Here is a 25,861-nt window from a genome sequence, read left to right on the forward strand (position 1 = left end):
AATGTAAGTTTTAGTGAAAATTTCTATTATAGTTTAATTACTCAGTTTTCAAGTTAGTATCAGTGTAGTAAAATTTTGAGCATTTAAGCTTCTAGAGTGAGGGACAATTTTTCAAAATTTTTATAACCTCCCTAGGCTTCACCTCAGACTTGTTAATTTTTTTAATTTAGCTTAGAATAGTAAAATGAACCAAAAAACATTTAAGTACTTGAATGTTAGTGCCATTTCTTGCTATTTAGAATTACAACGTCTTCGTTAAACGGGATTAAAGATGCAGCTTGAAGCCTGTAAGGGAAAGCTTTCTGGCTTCACACAAATTTGAAGTCGTAAGTTAAATAAAAAACATAAAAAAAACAAGTGTGTAATGTGATAAAAATTTTCAAATAATTATTTTAAAAAACATCATTAATATTTAGTAAGTAATAAAAAATAGTAAAAAACATATTTTTTAATTTCTTGAATGCTTTTTTATATGGTAAAACCGAAACTCTTAATAAAAAATCGAAATAATCCACATAATCATAACTTCTGGTAAATAAAAAATTATTTTCTGAATTTTATGTAATATTCCACTTTGTTTTCTGTTATTATAAATTCCATGGTGATTTATAAAGTTTTCAAATTTGAATATTCAAATAAAACGACTAGTTAGTCATAGTCACATCCTTGCTCAATTTATGTAATTTCACGGTTAATCCCTAAGGTTATGAATAAATAAATTACATTGCATCTAAAGCATTTTAGTTAAATAATTAATAAATTATATTCTAATAGCCTTCATAGATACACTTTTTAGCCACAGTTTCTAAGTATTCGAATGTGATGCCAGATTGGATATAAATAAAATTGAGCAGACTTTTGTGTAACTCATGTAAAGAAAATAAAATTAAACTTAAATTTATTTAAAATTAAACTTAAATTTATTTAAAATTAAACTTAAGTAAAAACACAAAAGTTTTTTTTTGAATTGAGTCTAATTTAAGAGATTATCACTGACAATAATTGGTAGGAAATGAAGTTCTATTTACTATTCCTATGGCAAAACATGCAATTAAGTGCACCAATTTATTTCACTTCTATTTCGAATTTAAATAATTTCACTCAGTTTTCCGTCTAAAATCCGATTAAACTTGAATTTCTCTTTGAAAATAATCCCTGAACAACTGAAAAGGGAAAATTTGCATGAGATGTTCTACTTTTCTTAACTAACATTGAACTTCTTAAGTTACTTTGTACCGCTTACAAAGCACAAATTATTAATTAGTGATGATAGAATACAACTACAGGTTTTAGTTATTTTCGATTTTACACTTAAACAGACTTTAAAAAAAATAGTGTCTAATAAGAATGTAGAGAAAACATAATACTAATTTGTTTTTATCGAAATTCGTATTGGAATTTCTTGATTTTTACGGTGACCAAGGCTTATGTAAGGTTAATAGGGTAAGGGGCACAAATTCCATTGGTTTAATTTTATCTTAGCTTCTGTGACTTGGTATAGTTCACAATTGTTGTGACATTAAGTTTGAATTGTTCAAACAGCAATGGACTATATTCCTGAATGAACTAGAACCAGAAGTATCTCCAGTCTTCTAAATACCGTTTCAACGCTGAAGTATCAGATCACCCCGTTTAATTTTACTAAATTAAAAATCAGGAGCTAAATCAGCATAAAAGCATTTTTTATCAAATTTAATGAAACACAGACTATTTTAGTTGTAGCCGTTGTAACGGTTGTAACTATCGTAAAGAACTAGGTTCATTGGTAGGGTTTAATTTAGGATAAAAGGGTAAGCGAATCAAGTTTTCGATACCCTTGAAATTTAGTTTGTTTATTTTTTTTTATACTACTAAGGGGCCCATCAAGCCTAATAAAAAGCTAAGCTATTTTTCGCTTTCCTTCTAAAAAATTTTGCAGATATCGCACCGCGACTTAGAAAATTTTCTCATAGTTCTTGTAATATTTCGGTCAAAGTTATTAAATATGTATTTTTAGAGAGCTTTAAACGCACAATTTCAAAATATATCTGCCTGATAAGTCAATTCTCGTTAGAAAAAAAACTTGCCATTAGGTTTCACTTCCTCTATGCAAAAACGTATGGAGAAATGAATGTCGATAGGCCCTTGATACTACTAATTCGTCAAAAAAGTAAGGTATTACGCTTAGGTATTAGGCTTACAGAATGCGTGACCAGAATGCACCCAAAACATCAATTTAAATAATTGTGTTTAAAATTTTAAAGGTAATAGTTTTAGAACACGGATTAGAAATTATGTTTGGATTTATTCACTTATTACTTCATACGACGCACGTTTCGGAGATGTTTGTCTCCTTCTTCAGGCCTACAAATTTGATATCAGAACAATTTAAACATTAAAATATCATCATCAAGTTTTAAATCATCATGAAGTAGAACTAACTGACCGTACCATTCCGAAGGTAATAGATTTTTTAATGATAATTCTGTTTCCTTTATTTCTCTTAATTTTAAGGAATTAGCAGGTCAGTAAATTAGCAGAGTATTTACAAATTAAAAAGTAATTTTGAATATTGTTAAATCAAATTGAAAGTGTCAAGATACTTTATTATGTCTTAGTTTCTCTTGCGAAGAATATTCACTATTTTTATTTACTTTTGAAATTTAGGATATTCGTTTTATTTACATTTTGACAAAAGTAAAGGAGACTGGGGCAAGAGTTCTCAAAACGAAAATTTCAATATTTACTATTTTCTAAAATAAAAAAAGAATGAGGCTTGAATTTTTATTATAGATAGCCTTCATGTATCTTCTTAAACTTACAAAGTTTCAAGGGATTCGAGGAAGGATTATGTAAAATAAAAAATAATGAAATGTTGAGCCCTATTTTTGGAATATTTGGCTTACAGAAAATATCAATACTGATTAGCTTAATTTAAGCACATTTCTCGTTAAGATAGAGAAAAATTATCTTTGAGAAAGTTGTAGAGGAATAAATTTCCTATAAAAATATGTCTATTTGATATTTTTAACGTTTGCGAGAGTAAAACGTTACAAATTATCCGAAGACTGACAAAATTTGCCCCAGGAATTTTGAGAATCTCCACAAAATCGACTTTTAGAAAATGATTTAAAAATCACATTTCTTTCGAGATAGAGAAAAATAGTCTTCTGCAATGTTGTAGAGCAGTAAAGTTCCTATAAGAATATGCTCATTATAAAACGTTTAAGTTTTCTCAGAGCTCGTAAAAGAATTAAATATGCTTTTTGACAAGTTTTGCCCCATTCTCCCCTGCTGCTTGATATCGACAGGATCCCTGGAGTTCCTGGCTTCCTTCTTGACGGTGGTTCGAAGGTTTATTATTATGTTAAGCGCGGATCAGCAATCAGGACATATTTTATAAAACGTTATTTATCAGAGGATTCTCCTTGTATAACTCCCTTCCCCGTGACGCCCATACGGAACTACGGGGGATCCCGAGATATTTCCAAACTAGGGGAAAGTGACCATGCTTGATACGATCCAAGCTTGATAATAACTATTTTTTTCCTATGTTAATTAATAGTTATGACTCATCGCAATATATTTCAATAGCTGGTGCTAAGCCTCACATTTCCTAAAAAAATTGGGATCCTAGCTCTTTTTTCCTAGTTTCAGGAAGCAAAAATCAAAAATAGGCCCAAAACTCTAATTTCGATACATGATATTTCATAAGTATTTCTTAATTAATGTCGCTGTTCAGGAAAACTACTATCATAGGCACATAGAGGGGTCATCAGTACTAATATTTATGTAAAAATATTTTTACTTGGTGGACACTGTTTTTGTGGGTGGTAACAAATTCATAACTTCTACTTGTGTCCATCCTATATTTTAAGAAGGGTCCATGAATGATAATTTAATTGTGGCAACTCTATCATTAGATGTGATTATTTCATAATTACACATATTGCAATCCGCCAATTTTATAGACAATTGACATAATCTTCAACCCTGTTGCCTGAATTTTAAGGTTGCAGAATGACATTTTAATGGGCTCAAAGTGAAAAAATGGTTTTCGCTAGCGCCCTAATGTCATAAAAACATGGCTTAGAAAAATTACAAAAAAGTGATATTAAAACTAATAACCAGTCGTACAAACGATTTAAGCAGATAGATTAGAGTTCCGTCTAAATATTGATGTGCAATTTTTTGTATCCGGTGAAATTTTTGCAGTGAAAATAGGCCTCCGATTTGTCGAATCAATTATTAGACAGGAAGGCCCCGGACCCGACTTGTATAAAAGTCGCCACTGAATTTCCATTTTCTTCTTGAGGAAAATCTAAGGATTTCCAGGAACTATTTGAGGTTGGATTATGAACTTAATAAGTGAGACATTTTTTTGTCATAGTGCAAGAATCGCTTCGGTTTGTGTGGTAATCAGAAAATAATCACAAACCTTGGACATCATTTTACAGTATCAAGCATGGTCACTTTCCCCTACTCATAACCACTAAGATTTCTTTTTTAATCATTTTTTTTTTATTTATTTAATTACTTATTCTTTCTTTTTTTGTAAAGTTTCATTTACTCATTTAACTTCCCACGCATTTGTAAAAGGACTGTATCCTGCTTCTTGTGGTACTGAATATTTTTTTTTATCAGTATGAAGCCTAATTTAATTCAGCTTTTCTTTTATGGGCAATATTGAGACATTCGAAAATGTGGTTGAACATCCGATCTCATGCCCACATTAAAGAGACTTTCAATTGAATCACATTTTCACAACCCTCAGAAGCTTACCCAGCTTTTCTCAACCTATTGAATAATAGAGTACTTTACCTCTGTTCTCCGGTGCTCACTCAACCCCATTATTGAAAAAGAAAAAATATTTTAAGACAGAATTCTCGTATTTTGCGTTTTCTTCGTCTATATTGAATAAATATTATTCTATTTGCACATAAATTCACCCAACAAATCATAGGGTTGTTTTTTATCTTGTTCCTGGGTATTCTGTTTAACTCTCCGGGAAAGACAATTTCCCCAGACCTCGGGGTCTTTTTTCTGCTCTTTCCGTTTGCAAGGATGAAAAATCGCACTCAAAGTCACCACCGACGCTTTTATATGAGATAAAACAGCCTTGATGGCAGATGGTGATATGTTCTAGGTAGATGGATAAAAATGACTTTTTTATGTACACACAACTCGCTCTCTTTTGGAGTCAGGGAAAATTCACTTTTGGTACACATGTCTCGGGATCATAGACTCGACGGATGTGAATTAATTTTCATTTTTTCCTCCCGAGTCAAACTTCACGTGTCATCAGCAATAAATTTCCTATTAAGCCACAATAAATTGCTATGACATGGTGCTTGGAGGGTGGTGGTTTTCTTTTTAGTGAAAGGAGGAACGGTTATTTAAAAAACAAAAAGAAAACGATAGGAAGGAAAATTATAAGATCCGCAAGAAATTAGGGGAGGATGGGGGGTAAAAAAGTCTCACAAGAACTTGAGTGGTACCGAGCTTTTCCTCCGTGACTTGTTCAAGGATCGTATAAAACATCAGTGGAGTGCTTGAAAAGTCTTTTGACTATTTTTCTCCCAACATGTAAGTACAGCATAGAGAAAAGTTCTTTTGACGGCAAATGGAAACCCCCTCGAGAAAACACAGAAGAATAATCTATTGATTTTGTCTTTTTCCATAGAACAAATACAATACTCCTATAAGCTTTTCTCTAAAATGTAATTTCTTCCTCAACAATATTCTTCACCATCTCCGGGGATTTTACATTTTTCTTCCTCTCTCTCCAACTACTTTACCGAAAAAAAAATTAAACTTTCTGGCACTGACTTTGAAGAATTTTCCAATAGAAAAGACCAACTTTGTCCTACATGATTAATTGTGTTTAAAGTTTATGATAAGTGGTAACTTTTTTTTTCTGGAGGTTTGCTCCCTCATCTTCCCAGCCGGGAAAATATTCAAGTCACGTTGTGGGAAAGCTTGTCTTATATATGGGAAACTTTTCCCGGTCCCATGAATATTGCAAAGCATTTTCACTCGTTTTCAATTTTGTCTTTGACACAAAATTTCTCTGGAATTTTCGCTTTCATCAAATGGGGACTTACTCACTAATTAACTTCTATACGTTTCACTTTTGACTGAAAAGTTCCTTTTGACGAAGCTTCTTGTGAATATGTGAAATGTGGCGAACTTTTGCAAAGTATTGTGGAAATTTTCTTATCACTATAGCACAAAATTTAGGGACAAGTTTGCTAACAAGAAGGAATTTTGGGCCAAGAGGAGCAAAATTTAAAGGACAAACAACAATTAATTAAAAATTGTTTAGATGGAAAGTTCCCTACCGTACCGAGAAAGTTCATCTCTGCGGCGCCGATAGCAACTACTAGCTAGCCGTAGGATCCGTGTTTTGGGGCAAAAGCGGCCAAAGAGTGTCTCACTCGGACTGACGCACTGTGTGCACTGAACTGAACTTCGACACCGTCGACGTCGTGACGGTGCGAAAGCCGCAGCTTTCATCGTGGAAGCCGTGACGTCATGGGGCGCTCATTGCAGGCTGCGCATGAATTCTGCCCAGCCACCCAAAAGTCGCCCCGAGATCCCCCACCACCCGCCCTTCCCGCCCCTTTTTGCGCTCTGCAGCCCCATCGTCAAAGGGAGTGAACTCGGGAGGCTCGATTATGGATGTGGCACAAGTCATTTTAATGCTCAAACACTTGGGTAGGGGAAGCTGGTGTATCAGCAAGGGGGGATTTCTTCCCTTGCACTTTTCTTCCTTGTTCCTGGGGGGGAGTCTCTTGGAGTCCAGGAATCAATCAGAGGGCTAGGATGGGCATTAAAAGACTCCTCACCCGATTTTCTTTGGTGTTACAATAACCTCTTGGGAAAACACTTGAAGACTATTGGTAAGATTCCAGTTATTTGGACTTAATTTTTGTTAACTCAATGTATCTCTTGATTTACTACCGAAGGTGTGAATTGCGAGTTGATATCAGAAAAGGGTTGGCAATTATCGATATCAAATCTTTAGGCATTCTTTTCTTGATTAATTCACTTCCATGGATATTTACATACATTTACTAAAATTATTTCATCGGGAAAAGTGTTCATACTTCGTATGATCCCAAGCATCGGGACTGACCGTAATGTGACTTATCGCATGCATATTTTAAAAACTAGAGGAAAGTGCTTAGTTTTTAAAATATCTTACGGAATCACACTTAGACCGTCTTCAGACTAGAGGTTTAGCCTAGTTTCCGAAAGTCTCAAAATCCGAAATAGCAACCAATTTAAAAAAATTTCAAAAAATGCTAGTTATAAGACCAAGAAGTATAGACGTAAAAATTAGTGTTTATAACTACCCCAGAATTTTATTCTATAAAACCGTAATCTTGTACTTATTAACTTCGGGTATACTTTGCCACGACAAGTTGAAGTGGAAATAAACCAAGACGGAATAAGGACCTAGAAGGAAATAAATCAAAGACGAAATAAACCAAGATACAAAAAATTGTAGACGAAATATTCAAAGCCGAATACTCAAAGATGAATATATAATACATAAGGATGTTATACACAAAAACGAAGTATATTCAGTAAGGAAATGTTCAAAGACGAAACACATAAAAACATAGTAAATCCAAGGCGAAATTCACAATTCTCCCTAGAAACGAAATGTTCAAAGACATAATACCCAAAAACTAAGTATATCTGGAGATGAAATGTTCGAAAGCGGAATACACACAGATGAAATTTTACCAAAGATGAAATATACATATTTAAAATAGAGACGAAATCTTAAAAGAGGTTATACACAAAAAAGAAATACGTAAAGGCAAAAAATGCAAAAAGAAAAATGCTCAAGATCATAATAATACAAAATCGAAATGTACTCAGAGGTTAAAAAGTTGGAGACAAATCATTCAAAAACGGAATATGAAGACTAATACTATTCATACTCTTTTTCTCTACTATTTATACTATTGAAGAATGAAAGAAATCCCGGTTGCATTTGAAAATTAAATGTTAAAAAAGATCACAAAATTCCTAATTTTTCTAAATAAAAATAATTCAGTTTATATAAGATATACAAAAAAAACCTTTTTGGCTGTAAAACGCTATAAAGTTTAAGTTAAAAATTTCAAAGTTTAATAACCCTAAAATGTATTGACTGAAGAAACACTCTCAAGAACACACAATATAGTCATTTCGCTTCAAATATAAATGAATAAATTAATGTTATAAATGCTTGTTCAATAGATTTTAAGTATTTTATTTATTTTTTAATTTTTTTTTATTCATATTGGCACAGGCTTATTATTTACGAAACATTTCACAATTCATCACTAATCTAATCATATTCAGAGCAATTAAAAGGCCTGGTTTCAGACCTCCTTAAAATAAATTAAGAATATAAAAACAATACGACGGTCAGTATCTTTAATAATAAGATAATAATGAATAAATCATAATTTTATTTCAAACAGAAATTTAAATTCAAATTTATGTATTCTCGTTTTAGAATTTCTTTCAAAGTTGTCGTTTCCTGTTTTTCTTCCTTTTCCAATCCTCTTGCCCAATGTATTTTAGTTATATTTTGAACAACATCCGATGTTGAAAAATCCTTTTAAAAAATAAAACACATTGTGATAAATATCCCACAAATAAGGGAATCTTTCACATGTTACTAGCTGTGTTGATGTTTTGGAAATTATATTAATTACAATTCCTTCATTTTTAGATTTAGAGACAGTTTTTGAAGGTTTAAAAATTAAAATTTTAGAATATCATTCATTTATAAATTATGGATAATAAATTTCAAAATTGGCTATCCTTTTAATAAAATCTTTTCAGAATTTTAGTAAAATCGTTTCATAATTTATTTATTATTCGTAAAGCCCGTAAATTATTTTATATTCGTTGAATGATTAATCTCAGGGGGTAAGAAAAATATCAATATGATTTTTTTTAAAGAAAATACTATTTTACAATAAATCAACAATTCAGAAATAGTTTTGCAAAATTTTTTGTTATCAATATTCTCATACTACGATATTTATTTAAGAATTAATTTCTAGTAGACCTCTAAAACGTAATCGCGATTTGTTCAATACTCCGACGTTTTCGAACACTTTAATATTTTTTAAGAATAAATCATGTCCTACATAATTTTATTACTTGTTACGTCATTCAAGCAGATAAAAGCTGAAAGATTCTGATTCTGGTAGATATAATCCCTTGAGGCTCTGTACAAGTAAGTATTAAAATTTAAATTTAATTAGCAAAGGTGAAATCTGTGCAGAGTTTGATATAGTACTTTACAGGAGTTCCTGGTCAAAATCCCAAAAGCCAAGATTCCAAACACAAAAATTCTGAAAAGGCCAAAATCTCGAATACTAAAAGCCAAAAATCCGAATTACGATTTGCCTTTCGGGATTTTGGTTTTTCGGAGTTTTGGCTTTTGGAATTTTGACTATTTATGAATTTGGCTTTTATAGATTTTTATCTCTTTGGGTTTTTGACCCATTTGGAATTTCGACCCATTCAAGACTTCGGCTTTCGAAATCTATTCTGGATTCTGGAATTCTGGATTCTATTTATTCGGGATTTTGGCTTTTTGAGTTTTTGGATTTTTAAATGATTAAGAGTTTCGATCAATTTAATATCGAGCCATTCGGGATTATGTCTCTTCGAGATTTTGGCTTTTAAGTTTTTCGGGACTTTATCTCTTCGGTATTTGGGCTTTTCGACTCTTTGGATTTATCACCCATTCGAGATTTTTGCTTTCGAGATGTGAACTATATTCTGGATTTTGTCTCTTCGGGATTTTGGATTTTCGAACTTTTGAATTTTTAATCCATTTAGGGTTTGCATCTATTCGAAATTTTGGCTTTTGGAATTTCGACCCATTTAGATTTAGTCTCTTCAGAATTTTAGCTTTTCGGGTTTTAAACCATTTGGGATTTCGACTCATTCGAGATTTTGGCTTTCGGAATTTCGACTCATTCGGGATTCTGTTTCTTCGGGATTTTGTCTTTTGGGATTTTAGAGTCCAGGATTTTGGTCTTCCGGATTTTAACGTTCGGGATTTCGACCAGTTCCGCTTTACAAGTTATGAAATTCTCATGAAAATTTTGTTAATTGTATAAATTAGATTCATATTTTTGTGAAGATTTAAATGTTTTACTGACCAAAATTTACTATTTTCTTTTCTACTCTTTTTTTGCTTTTAATTTGTTATTTTCCTTTATTTTCAAAATCTAAGTATCATATTTAAATTATCAACTTTAGTTTTGATATTAAAATCTTAACATTTCAATATAGAATAGTATGAAATGGAACTGTCAATATTTTAATTAAGTATTCATTCCAAAGAAGAACTTCATAAATATAAAGTTTTGCTTAAACAATTAAGTAAAACAAAATTTTAAGAGGTTTATGGGTAAATTTGTATTAATTAATTTCAAACAATCTTTCTTTTCCTTTATATAATATCATTAATTAACATATCTATAATGTATGAAATATATCTTGCACTGACTTTTTTCATCTATAAAAGTTTTCATGTACTCATTTTTAAGTAGTTCGTACTACATTGAGTGATTTTGATGATATGCAATCATCAGAAATGTTATGAATAATGGTAAATATAATTATGGAAGATAATTTTATTGCCAGTTTTTTCTATTTTTTATATAAATTGTGATACAATATAGCTTTGTTTTGAAGCCAAAAAATAAAATAAAAAACACAAATATGAATTGTACGGCCTCTATTTTTAATTCTTGATCTGTGTGAAATATTTGTTGTAAAATATACCGCGTAAATTGTGACAATTATATTGTCAACAATCTTTCTTGTTTCCTTTTTATTTTGTCCAAAAGTTTGGGAGTTCATTACTGAACATCACGCATCCGTTTGATCAAGATATAGTGTTATTCCTGAAAAACGCTTTCTCTCTCCAAACTTGTTGCTTCAATTAGTTCCTTGTAGAGGATGGATTGTTTAAAAAATTAACAGTATAGTATTGCAATTTAAAAGAAAACTTTAATATAGAAACTTTCTCTCTAGAATTTACTTCAGACATTCCATAAAATACGATTCTCAGAAAATTTGGTCATGTCCCTAATAATAAATTCAGTTATGATTATTGCTGGGAAAGTTATTGCCAAAATTCCTGACTTTCCCCATCTACTCAGTCCACACAAAATCTCAACTCCATAAGGAAAATGCTTGAGATGTTCGTTAACTTGGCAATCATGAGTTGAAATTCTTGCAAAAACTTTTCCATCATGAGATTCTCATGGCAAAATTTTCACAATTTATCCACACGTGATGGTGTAAAAATTAAATTTTCATGTGAATCATTTTGTTGGTGGAGGTAACATGACAATTCACTTCACACTTTCTTATCACTTTGGCAAAAATTCTATGTTGAGAGGTTGTATTGTAAATGGGAAGATGAGGGGTCGGAGGGCAAAAAGTCACACACGCACAATAGGATTTTCAAAAGGGGGGTTCAGCTCCTCCAAAACGATGAGTAAACATGAACCAGAAACCATGAGGGGTAAAACAGCTTTTCGACTTAAGCAAATATTAATTAAAATCAACGTGTGTTTCACATTCAGACAATTTTCAACTCAGCGGATATGTTTTTACGCCCATCCTCCCCCAGGAAAGGGGGGTTTGAGACTTGTGGCAAAGTTGAAAGAAACACCACAAATATTTCAACAATAATTACAATGGAATTATTTTCTCACGAGAACTTTTACGCTGAGCTTTCACCCAGAAGCTCTCAGTGTTTGGTCTTTTTTGCTGGCATTTAGTGTGTGTGCTTTAACTTTGTTCAGTGGGTGGTTTAGCTACTCCTTTTTTAATGCCACCCAAGCACGAAAGAAGCTTTTTTTGGGAAGAAGAGAAACTGGTTGAATTTACATATTTTTCTTTCGGTCTCTCAGAGTCCACACTACGAGCTTGCAGCGTGGAAAAGCTCTTAAAAAATATCTACGATGGAGGAAAAAAAAACGAGGGAGTCAAACTACAAACTGGGCCATGTAAGAGTTAAGTTTAAGTTGCAGAGGATTGCTCAAAACTTTTGTTTGAGAGCTTTTGACTAACTGTACAAATATGAAGTTGGAAAGAGTGTAAAACATTTTGTTGATTTTTTTTTTCTATATTCTCCTCCACCAAGTTCAAAGCTCCAATCCAAGAGCTTCTTTCTAGTGTTGTCTTTCTGAATTGAAAATGTGGGTGGTTCCCATTATGGACTTTTTCCAATCCTTTAGTTTCATCCCTTTTGGCTGATGAAATTCCAAAAGTCATTGAAAGAACAGTTGAACAAGTTTTATATGCATTGTGGCTTCTTTCCAATCTAAAATCCACCCAGAAGGTGATTTTATCCAAAGACAGGAGTTAAATTTCAATATGCAAGTTAAGGACAGGGAAGAAGAGAAAAAAATACCAACTCTATATCACATCCTAACTAGTTGGGAAAGCTTAAAATCCTCCGGTCTGGGGAGATGTAATAAAAATATCCACAATATGTGGACTAAAGGAATATTTTCTCACACCAAAAAATGTTAGAGAAAATGTGTAATATGCTCCTGAAGTCTATGCTGGCAATAAAAAAGGGTTGCGAGAATCCCTTGTTCAGGAGAGGCTGCATGAGAAAGAAAATTATATTTGTGATACACTCTTAAAAAAATTTTAGTGCATTACCAAAGTTCTATAGAACAACCTTATTACCATATAACATATTGGGACAGAAAGAACTGTTGACAGTTAGAAGTTTAAATTCGAATTATACTGACATTGCAATTGGTGTCAAAGTTTAATTTGACAAACAATCGAGCACAATATTTTGTTTATAAGTCGTTTTGTAGTATTGTTCGTAAGTCGTCACAAAAAAAAATACTTAGTGACCGTTATGAACTTATAAACCGTTGGCAGTTCAAATTTAAAATAACGTCACGAAAGTCCATCAAAATGCAATTTAAAGGCCGAAAGAAAAACAAGCTTTTCTTATTGAATAAGTCAATTTTGAATTTGAGACTTAAATTTAAAATAATGCCGCGAAATAAAAAAAAGCTTTGTTCCATCCTATTTTTCTAGGGAAAATTATTGGTGTTACACTTGTGCAGTCTTCACAATTTTTGGTTGACATTGTCACTTTCCAGATATTTTCAATTACACAATAAGGAAAGTTTATTTTCATTTAATTTTATTTATTATTGTTTGAAAATTGTTTTTAGAAGTCGATTTAATTAGCATAAAGAGACTAGTGAGACCAATCGATGGAAAGGTTTCAACCTCGGTTATAAAATTCGTAATTCAAAATGCGGATATCGAAATATTCGATTTCGAAATTACGAAAATTAATAGTTTATATTATAAACTAAAAAAAAAATTATAGTGCCCCTGGCGGTAGATGAACAAAGTTCTAATGTTCTAGCGTTCCTAAGAATTGAATTTTGAAGTATTTGACAGGACTTCTAATTTATTCCAACAACGGTTAAATTTTGATAAGTGAAACTGCTTAAAATAAATTCTTTATATAACTTTGATAAATAATTTGAAAAACCATAATACAAAGAAATCGGTTTTTATGTTCTTAATTGAATTTATTAGCGAAAGTCAGCAATCAATAAAAAAACAATTAAAAAAAACGGTTGACACTTGACAATTTGGCATTTAAAGTATGGTCCATTACAACGTGTCAGAATTGATTGAAGTATGACCTTGTATACTTCAATCAATGAATTCTTGCTCTCATTGAGCATGACCAAACACTTTTCCATCTCTTTTTCATCGATTTGAAAGCAGCTTACAATAACATGGTCAGGGTAAAACTATACGAAGCCATAGGAGAATTCGGAACTCCAAACAAATTGATAAGACTGACTAGGATGACTATAACTGATGTCTGGAGCAAAATTAAGGTAAACGGATCGTTGTCACGGGAGTTCCGTGTTAAAAACGGGCTCAGACAGGGGGACGGACCATCGTGTATTCTCGTCAGCCTAGCACTGGAGTAAGCGATCCGTGATAGTAGCGTGAGCATGAGGGGAGTCATTCTCAATAAGTCCACGAAGCTCCCAGCCTATGCTAAGGATATTGACATCATGGGATGCAATCCCAGAGATGTACAAGAGGCCTTTATCTAGATTGAACGTGCGGCATGAAGTCATGAGTTACAGATAAATGAAAGCAAAACAAAGTACATGGTGGACTAGTCAGTAGCAGATCCGGTAACATCTACGGGATCGGTTAAATAAGGTCCCCGATGGGGAACTACAACTTTGAAGTTGTCAACTCTTTCATTTAACTTGTTGCATAAAGGCATAGCCGACGATGGTGGAACTGAGCTATGTTTTTCAGGACAATATGTCCTGATCAACAAATGGTCAACAAGGATTTGATCAAGAAATTCCGACACTCACCGGAAGGACAGATTGTCCTGAAAAATATAGTTCATTTACCTTGGGTCAACAATCACAGCCAACAACAACATCTCAACTTGAGTCTGCATACGGCTGCTGAAAGCCAAAGCCAACAGGGCCCATTTCGGTCTATCAAGAGTTTTCCGGTCCAGAACCTTAAGCATAAAGACTAAGCTATTACTGTATAGAACTATGATCCTGCTAGTCCTCACATATTCGTCTGAGACGTAGGTCCTCAGCAAACAGAATTACGTACTCAGTCGCGTTAGAGAGGAGGATTCTTCGACGGATTTTTGGCCCCGTATGTGAGGAGGGACGATTCCGGATTCTATACATCCATGAGGTATATGAGCGCTACCGTTCTAGTTTTCACGTTCTTGGATTATTCAATTTTTCCTGAAAATAATTATAGTAAATAAGATTGAAAACTTCTGCCGTTTATGTACCATATAAACCGTTGATAGTATTTCAAATTAAAAACCATATTGCGTCAAAAAAATGGAATTTAAAACTTCATTGTGCATGTATAAATAGACATTATACAGAAAACCTATCACGTTCACAAAAATCTAAGAAAATTAATTAAAAATTTAAATTTAATAAAAGGCGGTGCAACACGTCAAATTTGAATTAAATTGATAGCCTTAAAAAGAGTCAGATTTCCCACTTTCAGTTCTTCCTGAAAAAGACAATGAAGTCTTCTCTTCTAACAGTGCACCATCCAGAGCTTTTTTTTGAACAATTTCCCCTAACACCCCGATTTTCCTGCTGAAAGACATCTACTGTTGGACGGGAAAAAAGCTTCACCCTGATTATCCCTTCTCTACAGCTCTACATTCCCTCTGATAGTATTTGGCGTTTTTCTTCTCACTTATCCACCTTCCCAAAAACCTCCCATCCATTTTCACCCCAACCAACCACCCGCCTGAAAGCAGCAGTACATACAATTTTCCGTGAATTTGTCTACGGGGATGAAATTGGTGGAATAAATAGTGAAATTAACTCTCCAAAAAGCTGGAGTAAAAGTTGGTAGTTATTTGGAGTGTCAGTGTCAGGAATTTAGTGTTTTTCCCTCTTCTGTATAACCCCAATTTACCCGCCCATTCACTGAGAAAATTGTTTTGACGCGGGAAACATGTTCATAAATGCAGATCCCCATGGCACAAAAAAAGAACCCAACTCAAGATAAGGATTTTCTTTTTGGGAAAACACCAGATATATTGCACTGTAATTTACACTATTATACTACTAAACACTTTCTTTGTCTTCATATAAAGTCAAGGAAGGAGATTTTCTTTTCGTACATTAGGGAATATAAATGCTCCACCTGTCGGATTAAAAATAGTCTTGTCAATTGATAGAACACGACTTCTAGTGGCAATAATATAAATTTAAATATTTAAATCAAATTTAGGATAGAAAGCTCTAAAAGAGGCAGATGTCATTCAATTCTCTGGGGAGTTTTTCACAAAACTGAAATATTTTATTTCATACTACTTAAAATTCCATTATCAAAAAGAGTTTTATATCACAAAATTGGGACCAAAATAGAACGATTTAACATTTAAAAAATATTTTTAGACTACCCCGACTATTGCTGTATTATAGTACTAGCTAAAGAGAAAGAGTCAGTAGTGGACATATCCGGCAAGACAGCATAGGGCTCTGATAGTTGCACAACTAATATTAGGAGTAAAATATTTTGCCCCTAACTCCTCAACTGTAAAGTTATAAAACATTCTATTACGGCAAGGAAAAACATAAAACTATTTTGAAATCACATTAAATCACATCTGAAATCCAGGATGGTTCATATATTTTCAATTCTTCATTTGCCGTTAATATTTTACTGGTTTTATGTATTTCAATTTTGTAATAGATATACAGTTAGTCTGATTCTAATTTCTGAGAGGATTATTGCAAGAAATGGGTCCGTTAAGGAAGACAGGAAGAGAGGAGATGAACCAAGATGAAGGCATTGGTCGTGACGGTGTAAGAAGAACTGACGTTGGATCTAAAGGTAGCAACAGAGCTTTCGTTGCCTAATAAATATATTGAGAGATCCTTCTTTCTTGTACTGATGACTGCCTTTAAATCCTTGAAGTTTTCAAGGTTTTATGTGATTTGAAAATGGATTCTGCTTCATTCGGGTATGGATTGCATATCGAATGAAACTCTAAAAATGGTCACCTTCAATGTTGTAGACGTGGTCTGACATTTGATTAACTGCTCTTTCAGAATGGGAATGTTTCCTGAGATGTTGAAGATCGAAGTTGTGATAACAATTTTCAAGAAGAGCGATATGATATAGCTCAACAATTACCGACCTATTTCTCTAATATCTGCATTATCAAAAGTAATTTAAAAAATCGTACATGCGAGCGTAATTGGGTTCCTCTCTTCCAATGACATACTTCGCGAGAAATCAATTTGGTTTTAGGAGTGGTATGGATGTGAGGACGTCATGTTGCGAACTTTCTTGGATCCCTTCATCAGAAGTTAAATCGGAACGCTACAGTGAAGGCCGCGGCCTTGCTTGAAACGATTTGCTTTTGACAAAATTGGAATTGTTGGGCTTTCATGGAGTTTCTTAGAATTGAACGCGATCTTACTTTGTGAATCGTCAGCAACGAGTAAGACTGCGTCATGATTTTCTGAGCGATCCTCTAAAGTGTTCGCTGGATGTCCCAGAGACTTTAGTTATTAGACCTCTACTATTCTTAATATGTATACATATCACTACGCATGCAGGCAATATTGCCATATTCCTTATTATATGTGGAAGAATTTGAAGATGAAATTAATGCGAATCTAATGTCCGACTTAGGCAGAATCAGGTAATGGCTTAATTGCCATGGAATGGTAAGCTCCAAGATGGTGCTAATGAGATTCAAATATAAAGACCCGGTACGATCGTCTGTGATATATTATGCTCGTGGATACGTTCGGATTTACGATGTGTGTGGATCAGGTTGCATTAGAATTGATCAAACTCGCAGCTTCAAATGTATCGGAATCACGTTGAATGACGCCTTAGCTTAAAGCTTTCATCTTGAAGTGGTTCGAAAAACCATCAGATCTCTGACCAGATAAATGTACGTACGCACTGAGGAGCAGTTGATGTCTGTTTGAATCAGGTCTGGTTGCCCAAAAGAGCGTAATTCGTGTGATGTCCTTTCCGAGGAGAAGAGAACATATCAGGGAGTTGTTTGTCTTTTAGGGGATTCTCCTGGTTCACTACTTGTACATTTACAGGATTGTTAGTGAGTATTTGTGACTTGGTCTTCTTCGTTGGTCTTTTTTAGGGGGAAAATATCTAGGAAAGGAGTTGTTTTTGAGCTCAAAAAGCAGCTTTCAGCTGCCTCCAATAATATCAGTTGGGGTCTAAATGGGGGGTAATGCAACACATAGCTTCTTCTTCTCAATTCCTATGTTCACCTTTAAGCGGGCTAGAGGCATGGTAGACCCCGGTACACTCAGGGTGATGCTAAAGATCAAGGGATCTGGTGCTTCTAGACTAGAGAGCCTTGGACGAAGCCTAACAACCCCTCCCCATGAGAGTAATGCCCTAGACACACTTACGACTAAAGTCCAGAGACAACTAAGCTAGTTCATTACCAAGTCAGTTCCTGACACACTATAAACGAGGATTAGCATTCACTAGTATCCACAAAACATAACTTAACTGGGTTTTTATCCAGATATTTCTACTGAAATGCACTAATACTCCTCTGAAAATGAAACTATTTGTAATATCATGTCTCAGTACACGTCCAATAATTATTGTTAATTACAATTATTTATGAAGTGGAAGCTAACTCGCGACTTAAGCAATTTTTGGCGATTCTAGTGAATAATTCTTGTTGTTATACGTGAATTGTGAAGTAAATTTAAAAGTAGTTTCATTTTCAAAGGACTACTAGTGTATTTAAGTAGAAATATCTGCATAAAAACCCACGAAAGTTATGTTTTGTGAGTGCCAGAAAATGTGAAGCCTCGTTTTTTAGTGTGTCAGGAACTGACTTGGCTATGAACGAGCTTAGTCGTCTTTGGACTTTAGTCGTAAGTGTGTCCAGGACATAAGATTGTTACGAAAACTCGCAAGGAGACTTCGATAGGACGAACTTCACGACATCGACTTATGCTACGTTTTCGGAGCGAGCTGACAGAGAGTCACTAGGACTGGAGGAGGTTAGTGTAAGAGGCCCAGTCCCTTCAAGAAACGTTGTAACTAACCAAGTAAGTAAGTAAGTAAGTAAGTAATAATATCAGTGAAATAATTGACTTTCTTAACCTAAGTAGAGTGAAATAGTTTCTGTTGAATTTACGATCAAGTGAAGATGTTAAAGATTTCTAAATATGAAACTCGAAGACCTCAAATTCTAAATACGTTAAGTGACTCCGATTATTTATTGGTTCTGAAATAGATGGCTTTTTATTGAACTGAACAGTCGTCTATGGGTAGTCTCTTTAATCTGTCGGTAGGCATTTCCTCCTTTGACCCCATGAAGAAATTGTAACTGTCTAAACCAAAAAATAAATTGAATTGAATTGAATTTGTATGGGGAGTTGTACAACTCTAAAGAGTAGCAAGAGTTTTCAAATTTTGCAGTGTCAAGAGCGTTCACTAATAAATTAAATTGCCCTACATTATCACCTCGAATCTCGATAGAAAGATACTTGGTTGTTCTTCAAAGATAATTTAAAATATTAATTTAGAGATGAAATGATGAAATAAACCAAAGTCTTGAAATATTCTAAAGAATATAAAACCAATATACACCCTCCATTATATTTCTAATCTGTATTCTGCCCAAGAACAGCTCTTAAATCAAGAGCTCGATTATCTACAAAATCATTGAGGGTTTTACCATCTGGAGATACTGAAAAATACCACAACTTATCGTCTACGATGGGAAATGCTGCTAAAGAAAATAGGAGCAAGAATATGTAAACCAAAGGAAGAATTTTGATTTCGATTGTATCAACATTCAGCGAATGTAGAGTACTTTTATCAAGACAATTTCCCTCTCGGTAATTCTCTATTTTTTTTCTCACATTCTTTTCGTTCTTTTCCACCTATTTTCGCTCATATTAAATTTCCTCTTGGAAGTGGAATTTGTTGTTGTCGTAGATGCACATAAGAAGTGCGAAAATGATTGTGTTCAGCGTCGTAAAGTTTATTAGGGCAAAAATATCCGTTGTGATTGCAGAGTTGCAAGGCAAAGGAGAAAAAGTAAATCTAATTATGTCATTTGACACAAATTGATACTGTAGATGAATAGTTGGTTCCATTTGAGGAGCATTTTATGCTCCATTCGCATTTTCTTTTCATTTTGTACTGAGGCGAAAAAAAAATATAGGAGGGAAAAAAATTATTTGCTGAAAAAGAATCTCCCATTGGGGAAGATTAAATTGTATAAATGGGCGTAAAGTGTAAGCTGGGAGAGTTGAAAAAGCATTAAGAACATTTTATGTCTAATTAGAGCCATTTCTCTGCATTTACTCCCATCTTACATAAGCACTATACCCCCCAAAAGAAACGACGGGAAATTCTCTCTCAGAATTGTGCCATTTATTTACGTGTTCTTTTTTTCTTGCCTTGTTTTTTTTCACTTCAGGGGATGCCTTTTTTTCCGTGCTTGGGGTTAAAGTGGAGGCAAATTGAAGCATTGAAATAAGGTTCCAAATCGAACATAAAAGCCACGTTTATCTCTCAACATTGCCACCCCGTGTATTGCCAATAATTCACATCAAGTGTCACCCTAAACCCCCATACCATTAGCACAGATAATAAATTGTCCTCATTTCTTGCATCCCCCCATCACTTTTAAATCATCTTCGCATATCACACAATTTTGCTCTTGTCGACTGGAAATTCTACCGACACGCATATGGAAAAGTCGGGTGGCATCTTCGAGCCACCCTCTCTGGAGTCTCAACCTCCCAAAGAAATAGAAGGGACTTTGATGGGGTTTTTTTCTCGCATATTGATCTTGTCTTGGTGAATATCTTCGCATTTTTTTTTCAAAATGTCTTTCGTCAAATAAATTGCGCGTTGAAGCGTTTTGTTTCCCTTGGAGGTATATGTATACGTCGAAAAAGGAATATCCGTAGAGGAAAATGGGATTTCTTCTGCGTGCTTTCGAATTTATCCAACTTCCGTCTGAGAAACATTAGCTTTTCTACCCTCTTGCTCTAATGATTTCTACCATGAAAGATGTTCTCAATAAAATTTGTCGGTCAGTAGATGCTTTGTGGACATTTTCTTTTGGTTTTCCTTTGCATTTTATGCTGAACATAATATAGGGGCAAATATACTTTTCCGGATCCTTTAATTTCTTTTTACAATTTCATAACTGCTGGACTCAAAAGCGAAATTTAATCAAACACTATCTCGAAGTGGATTAATAACTAAAGGATGAACATCTAAATGGAATTTCTTTGAAATGAAAAAGAAATAGTAAGCCGAGACACACACCTGAGAGCAACAAAAATCTTGATTAGTCTATATAAAACTTTTTGTACAACTGCTCACATTTTCTGCCCATTTAAAGCTTTTGGTTTGTCCGCTATAACAATTGTTTGAATTACTACAAAAAATATTAAATCAAGTTAGAAAATAAAACTATAGCTTTTACCGTGCTATCACACTAACGGTATCACACTTGCACATTAAAATTTTAATGTGATTCGCATTAATTGTCGCTTGTGAGCGTTTAAATATGTTATTATTTGTGTCTTTGAGTCACTTAATATTTGGGGTTTTTCTATTTATTGATAAAGAAGTGGACTTGGCTTGCAAAAATAAGTTTAAATTTACCTAAAGCATAAATATTTTTCACATTAAAAAATTAAAGAGAAAATCACATTAATTTTTCGCATTAATGATATAATATAATTTATATCAAATTTTTCGGGACAAATCTACCTTTTTATCAACAAATAGATCAAATTTTGAACATAAAATTAATCAAGCACACAAATTACACATTTGGACTCTCACCATCGACAATTAATGTGAATCATATTAAAATTTTAATGTGCAAGTGTGAAACACAGTAAGATTTTTTCAATTTGTAAATTCAATTTAATTTGCAGATGATTTGTTCCTATGTGTTATTTTCCAATAAGAATCAATTGAATTGATAGATATGCACTTATTTATTAATAAAAACTAATACTTGGTCCAGAAAAACCTATTTAAATATGTTAAAAAAGCATAAATATGGTTTCTCAAATAAATTTGATTTCAGCAAATTAAAATGTTAAAATTGCTCACTAATTTCAATTTTATTGCAGTTAAATAAGTAGTCTTTTGAAGAAAATTGTTCTTATTAAATTTATTTACTCGTAATTAATATTATTTGTGGCGAGAATATAAAATAAGTACAATGTTTTAGTGATAAACTTGCATGAAGCGAAGCTTAATATCAATAGGAAATTATTATGTTAAGAAATTTCAGTTGGGAGTTGGGACGACTTCATACAGATTTTCAATAAGACTGTATGAGAGTTGCTACATGAGCCCTTTGTCCACAAATATTTTTTTCTGGCTTTAAGGATTCTTCTGAATAACAGATAAGTGACTTACAAGACATTTTAAGTACTATCAAACATTTTCCGGAGTCATTCACAATCAAAAATCTCGCGGCACTATTTAAAATTGAGCAAATTTCTTGCAAAATGTGTCCTGACTGTGAGAATTTTCGAGTAAATTCTGGAAATCTTAATGCTCAATTGGCTCAATTGAATTTAAAATTAAAACGTGAAAAATCCTAGCGTGATAGCACCGTTATGATATGTGTTTCATCTCAATTCAAAATTCCATATAGGGTAAGTGTGCCAAATTCCGGCCAGCTTGTAATTTCGTCCACCTTTTTTGTTCCTTGAATTTCCATGAATTTTTAGTTTTTACATACTCTAGAGATTATACAATGCAAAAGAATAACAAAAAATGTAGCTTCGACAAACGAGATGACGTAAAAAAGACATTGGAAGAATTCCCGATGGGCAAGGAACTATGAGAATAAAGGTGGCCGAAATAGGGTACAAAAGCTATGTATAAATGTTTATTCATTTTAAAATGTATTAAGAATGATTTTAAAGTAAATAAAGACGATAAACTTTCTACAAGGTTCTAAGCAACACTCCTTAAGCAGAAGGAATGAAAAAAATCAATTTCCATTAAAGATATTACATTTCAAACTTGAGACTTTGGCGCTTGCATGCAACTATGCCGAAATTTGACACACTTACCCTATCTTGTTTTAATTTTTTCGTTCTCTAGAATTTTGTCAATGCAAAATAGACAAAAAAGTGTCGCTTCTATATTAATGACATGATGAGAACAAGACCTTAGAAGAGTTCCAGAAGGGTAAGGAACGTAACGAACTACTAGAATCCGGATAGCCGAAGTATTACCTAAAGGAGTACTTATATTTATAATTTGCCGTAAGATGGGATAATTCGGAATCATGTCTATCTTGTAATTTTGAGATTTTCTCATTGTTTCCGATAGTCAGAGAAAAAGAGAAAACCATGAAGAAGTATATTCGAAAGTATTTCTTTCGAAGTTCCAAGTTCCAAGTTTCCAAGTTCCAAATTAGACATAATTCCAAATTACCCTATTTTACCCTTTACAAAATTTTTCTTAATCGTTTTAATAATACCTTAAAATTAACTTTTAAATGTCAAAACCTGAATGTATTATTACGTAAATTTGGCAGAAAGGAATATTTTGGGTCACGGTGAATTTAATAAAAATTTCCCTTTTAATTTATTAATTAGTTAATAATTAGTTAATTATTGAGTTTTTGTTGATGCGTAAGTAATTTAGTATATATTTTAAATATTCCCACATAGAAATTTATGTGGATTATTGTTATTTTTTTATGTATTATTAATTGTTAAACGATTTAATCAATTGTGTATTTCTAATTGAATTCTGTAATATATTTAAATACTTCAACATAATCCATTTAGCATAATTAAAAATTTATCAATTAAAATATTTTAGTACAATCGCGTTCTGTGATTGGTTAGAACTTGAAAGCATTTAAAGCTTCAGCCAATCAGAGAACGCGATGGATCTAAATTATTTGTTTGGGGTAAAAAATTAAAAGTAAGGCCAAAAATATCTTGAGCGCTGTCTATATATTTTTTTATTTATTTAATATCCAAGTGCCGTTGATTGGATTTTATAGGCTAAACCCATATTTATCATTTTTGCAATATTGCTACAACGTCTCTGAACTCATGAAAAACTGTCCAAAATAGACCCCTTATCATTTCCCCATCCAAAAAATTACATCAATGAGATCTTCAGAAATTTCTATGAAGGCTAAAATGTAATACATCTGGCAAATTTTTATACTTTGATTTATTTATAAAAATTTAGGCGGAAATTTGCAATAAAAGATTTCTCAATTTTCATAATACCATCAATGGTCGCTCTTGAGGAATTTTTCCCAAATTCAATACATATTTCACTGTCGATCCCAATAAATATAAAAATGTTCTGGAGGGAAAATAGGCAAGTTGAACCCTTTTAGGAAAATTATTCATTGCCTTTCGCGAGAAGAATGGTTGGGATTCTCTCCAATTTTTTTTTCTTTCTTTTCTTCATCCAGGAAAAATTCCTAGAGGAGAAAAATGCCTTTTCATCCCGATGGAATCTTATGGTGAGTGTGAAAGGCAATTTTCTTGTATTTCATTTCCATTTCATCACCAGCAACATGCAAGAAATCAACAATGGTGCGAAGTTGATGGGGTGTGTGGGTGGCATGGAAAAAAGGCGGGAAAGCTCAGGAGCTGAAAGCTGTGAAGCTGAAGAATTCTCCATGGTCATACAAACAACATTAACAGAGTAAAATGAGATAATTGAAAGCGCATTTAGTCCAAATGGTTTTCTTCTGTCTCCCAGGCACTTTTTTTTCGCCAAGTTGAAGAGGCGCATTTTGGGAAAAGCCTGAAGGAATGGGATTTGTTGGCGCAGTACACAGAAAGCAATTAACACAGCAAACCCCAAGTACATAGAGATTACATATAGTGTGTTTTTGCCCACAGGAAAAATTTATCTATATTAGGAGTACATTGCCCGAGAAGAGAGTAACTTTTAATCAACAAATAACCATTTGAGCTTCCAATTGATTCTCACACTTACTTCTCGGATTTTCACCATAAATTGGCTAATCTCGTTTAGTGACTTTTCCACTGTCAATTATGGGATTTTATTTAAACAATTTCCCCGTACTCTAGTCTGCAGCTAAATCCAAATGAAGATTCACCAGCAAACTCGGAGAATTTTCAATTATGTTTGTGGTGTGAGATTTTGATTTTACTTCAAGTATTTTTACATCTTTTCTCCAGAAGCTTTTCTTCCAGCCACTTTCTCCCATTGAATTGAGAATGGAAGTATGTTCTCGTAGAATTTGACATGAAATTGAAATGGTATACAGAGGAGATAGCTATTCCGATTGGCGATTTGCAGTGAAATCCATTTACAACTTACACCATCACAATAAGGTATATATTTCCCTTCGATATCCACTTCATCATATTGGCTCAAAGTGCCTGTCTCTTTTTTTCAACCATTCACAGACCTACAGGTTTGTGTACAATTTAATGAAGCACATCTGAAAATTTATTTCTAGTCAAGCGAATAGTTTTAACCGTTTTTATGTCTCTGGTAGTTGTTAAAACGTGATATTTTATATTTGAATTGAAAGTACTTATATAAAGTGTTGTTAGTAACTTTAGTAGAATCTAGTACACTTAACAAATGTAGGAAAAAATCGGCGGAACTAAACTTCGAAAACTGTTTAAAACATTTCCGTAATGTTACAAGCCATTAATCGTTTTTAAATATTTATCGTCATCGGTACGATCGATTTATTACAACATTGCGTTTTCAACCGCAATAACTCGGTTTCAATACTTTAACATTTCGTCTCCAGCATCTTGTTTACAACATTTCATCTTCAACATTTCGTCTTCGTCTACCGCATTTCGACTTTAACATTTCGTTTTTGTAATTTCATTTCCAATGTTTCATCTTTGTCATTCCGTTTATGAGATTTCGTCTTCGTTATTTCGTTTTCAACATCTCGTCTTCGTTATTCCGTTTTCAATATCTCATCTTCGTCCGTCTACAAGATTTCGTCTTCGTTATTTCTTCTACAACAGTTTGTCTTCAATAAATATATTGTAAAATATTAAATGAATAGGCAGGATGCAATTATGATGGTAGTTCTTACTGGTAACCCTTTAAGCAAAGACCTCTCTACCCAATTCCCGAGTACAGGAACGCCGGATTCTGTGCTGTGGGTAAACGAGTATGAAACCTTTGGGGTTATTGACAATGAAGTAGGAGAGTGTAGTGCTTAGAATCTTGAGAATGTCCTTAACCAAAATATCTCACTGCTTTGATCGCTATCCTGTCGGAT

General features: G+C 33.2%; 1 protein-coding gene across 5 annotated transcripts in view; it reads right to left on the bottom strand.

The window, feature by feature from the left end:
• The window catches only part of LOC129809642 (complexin), a 298,624-nt gene that overhangs the window by 90,558 nt on the left and 182,205 nt on the right, over nucleotides 1–25,861 (bottom strand). For 2 of the 5 annotated variants that reach the window (XM_055859617.1, XM_055859618.1), the window contains exon 1: nucleotides 6,321–6,444. The exons of 2 other annotated variants lie outside the window; for them this stretch is intronic. Coding sequence is in view for 1 of the 3 variants with exons in the window: in XM_055859616.1 (XP_055715591.1) it covers nucleotides 6,326–6,338 (13 nt within the window). In the remaining 2 variants the exon portion in view is untranslated. Of the gene's footprint in view, nucleotides 1–6,320; nucleotides 6,451–25,861 lie in introns of those variants that run through there. One more of the 5 variants, XM_055859616.1, reaches the window with a different exon arrangement.

This window comes from Phlebotomus papatasi, chromosome 1 (assembly GCF_024763615.1).
Source record: "Phlebotomus papatasi isolate M1 chromosome 1, Ppap_2.1, whole genome shotgun sequence".
Taxonomy (NCBI): Eukaryota; Metazoa; Arthropoda; class Insecta; order Diptera; family Psychodidae; genus Phlebotomus; species Phlebotomus papatasi.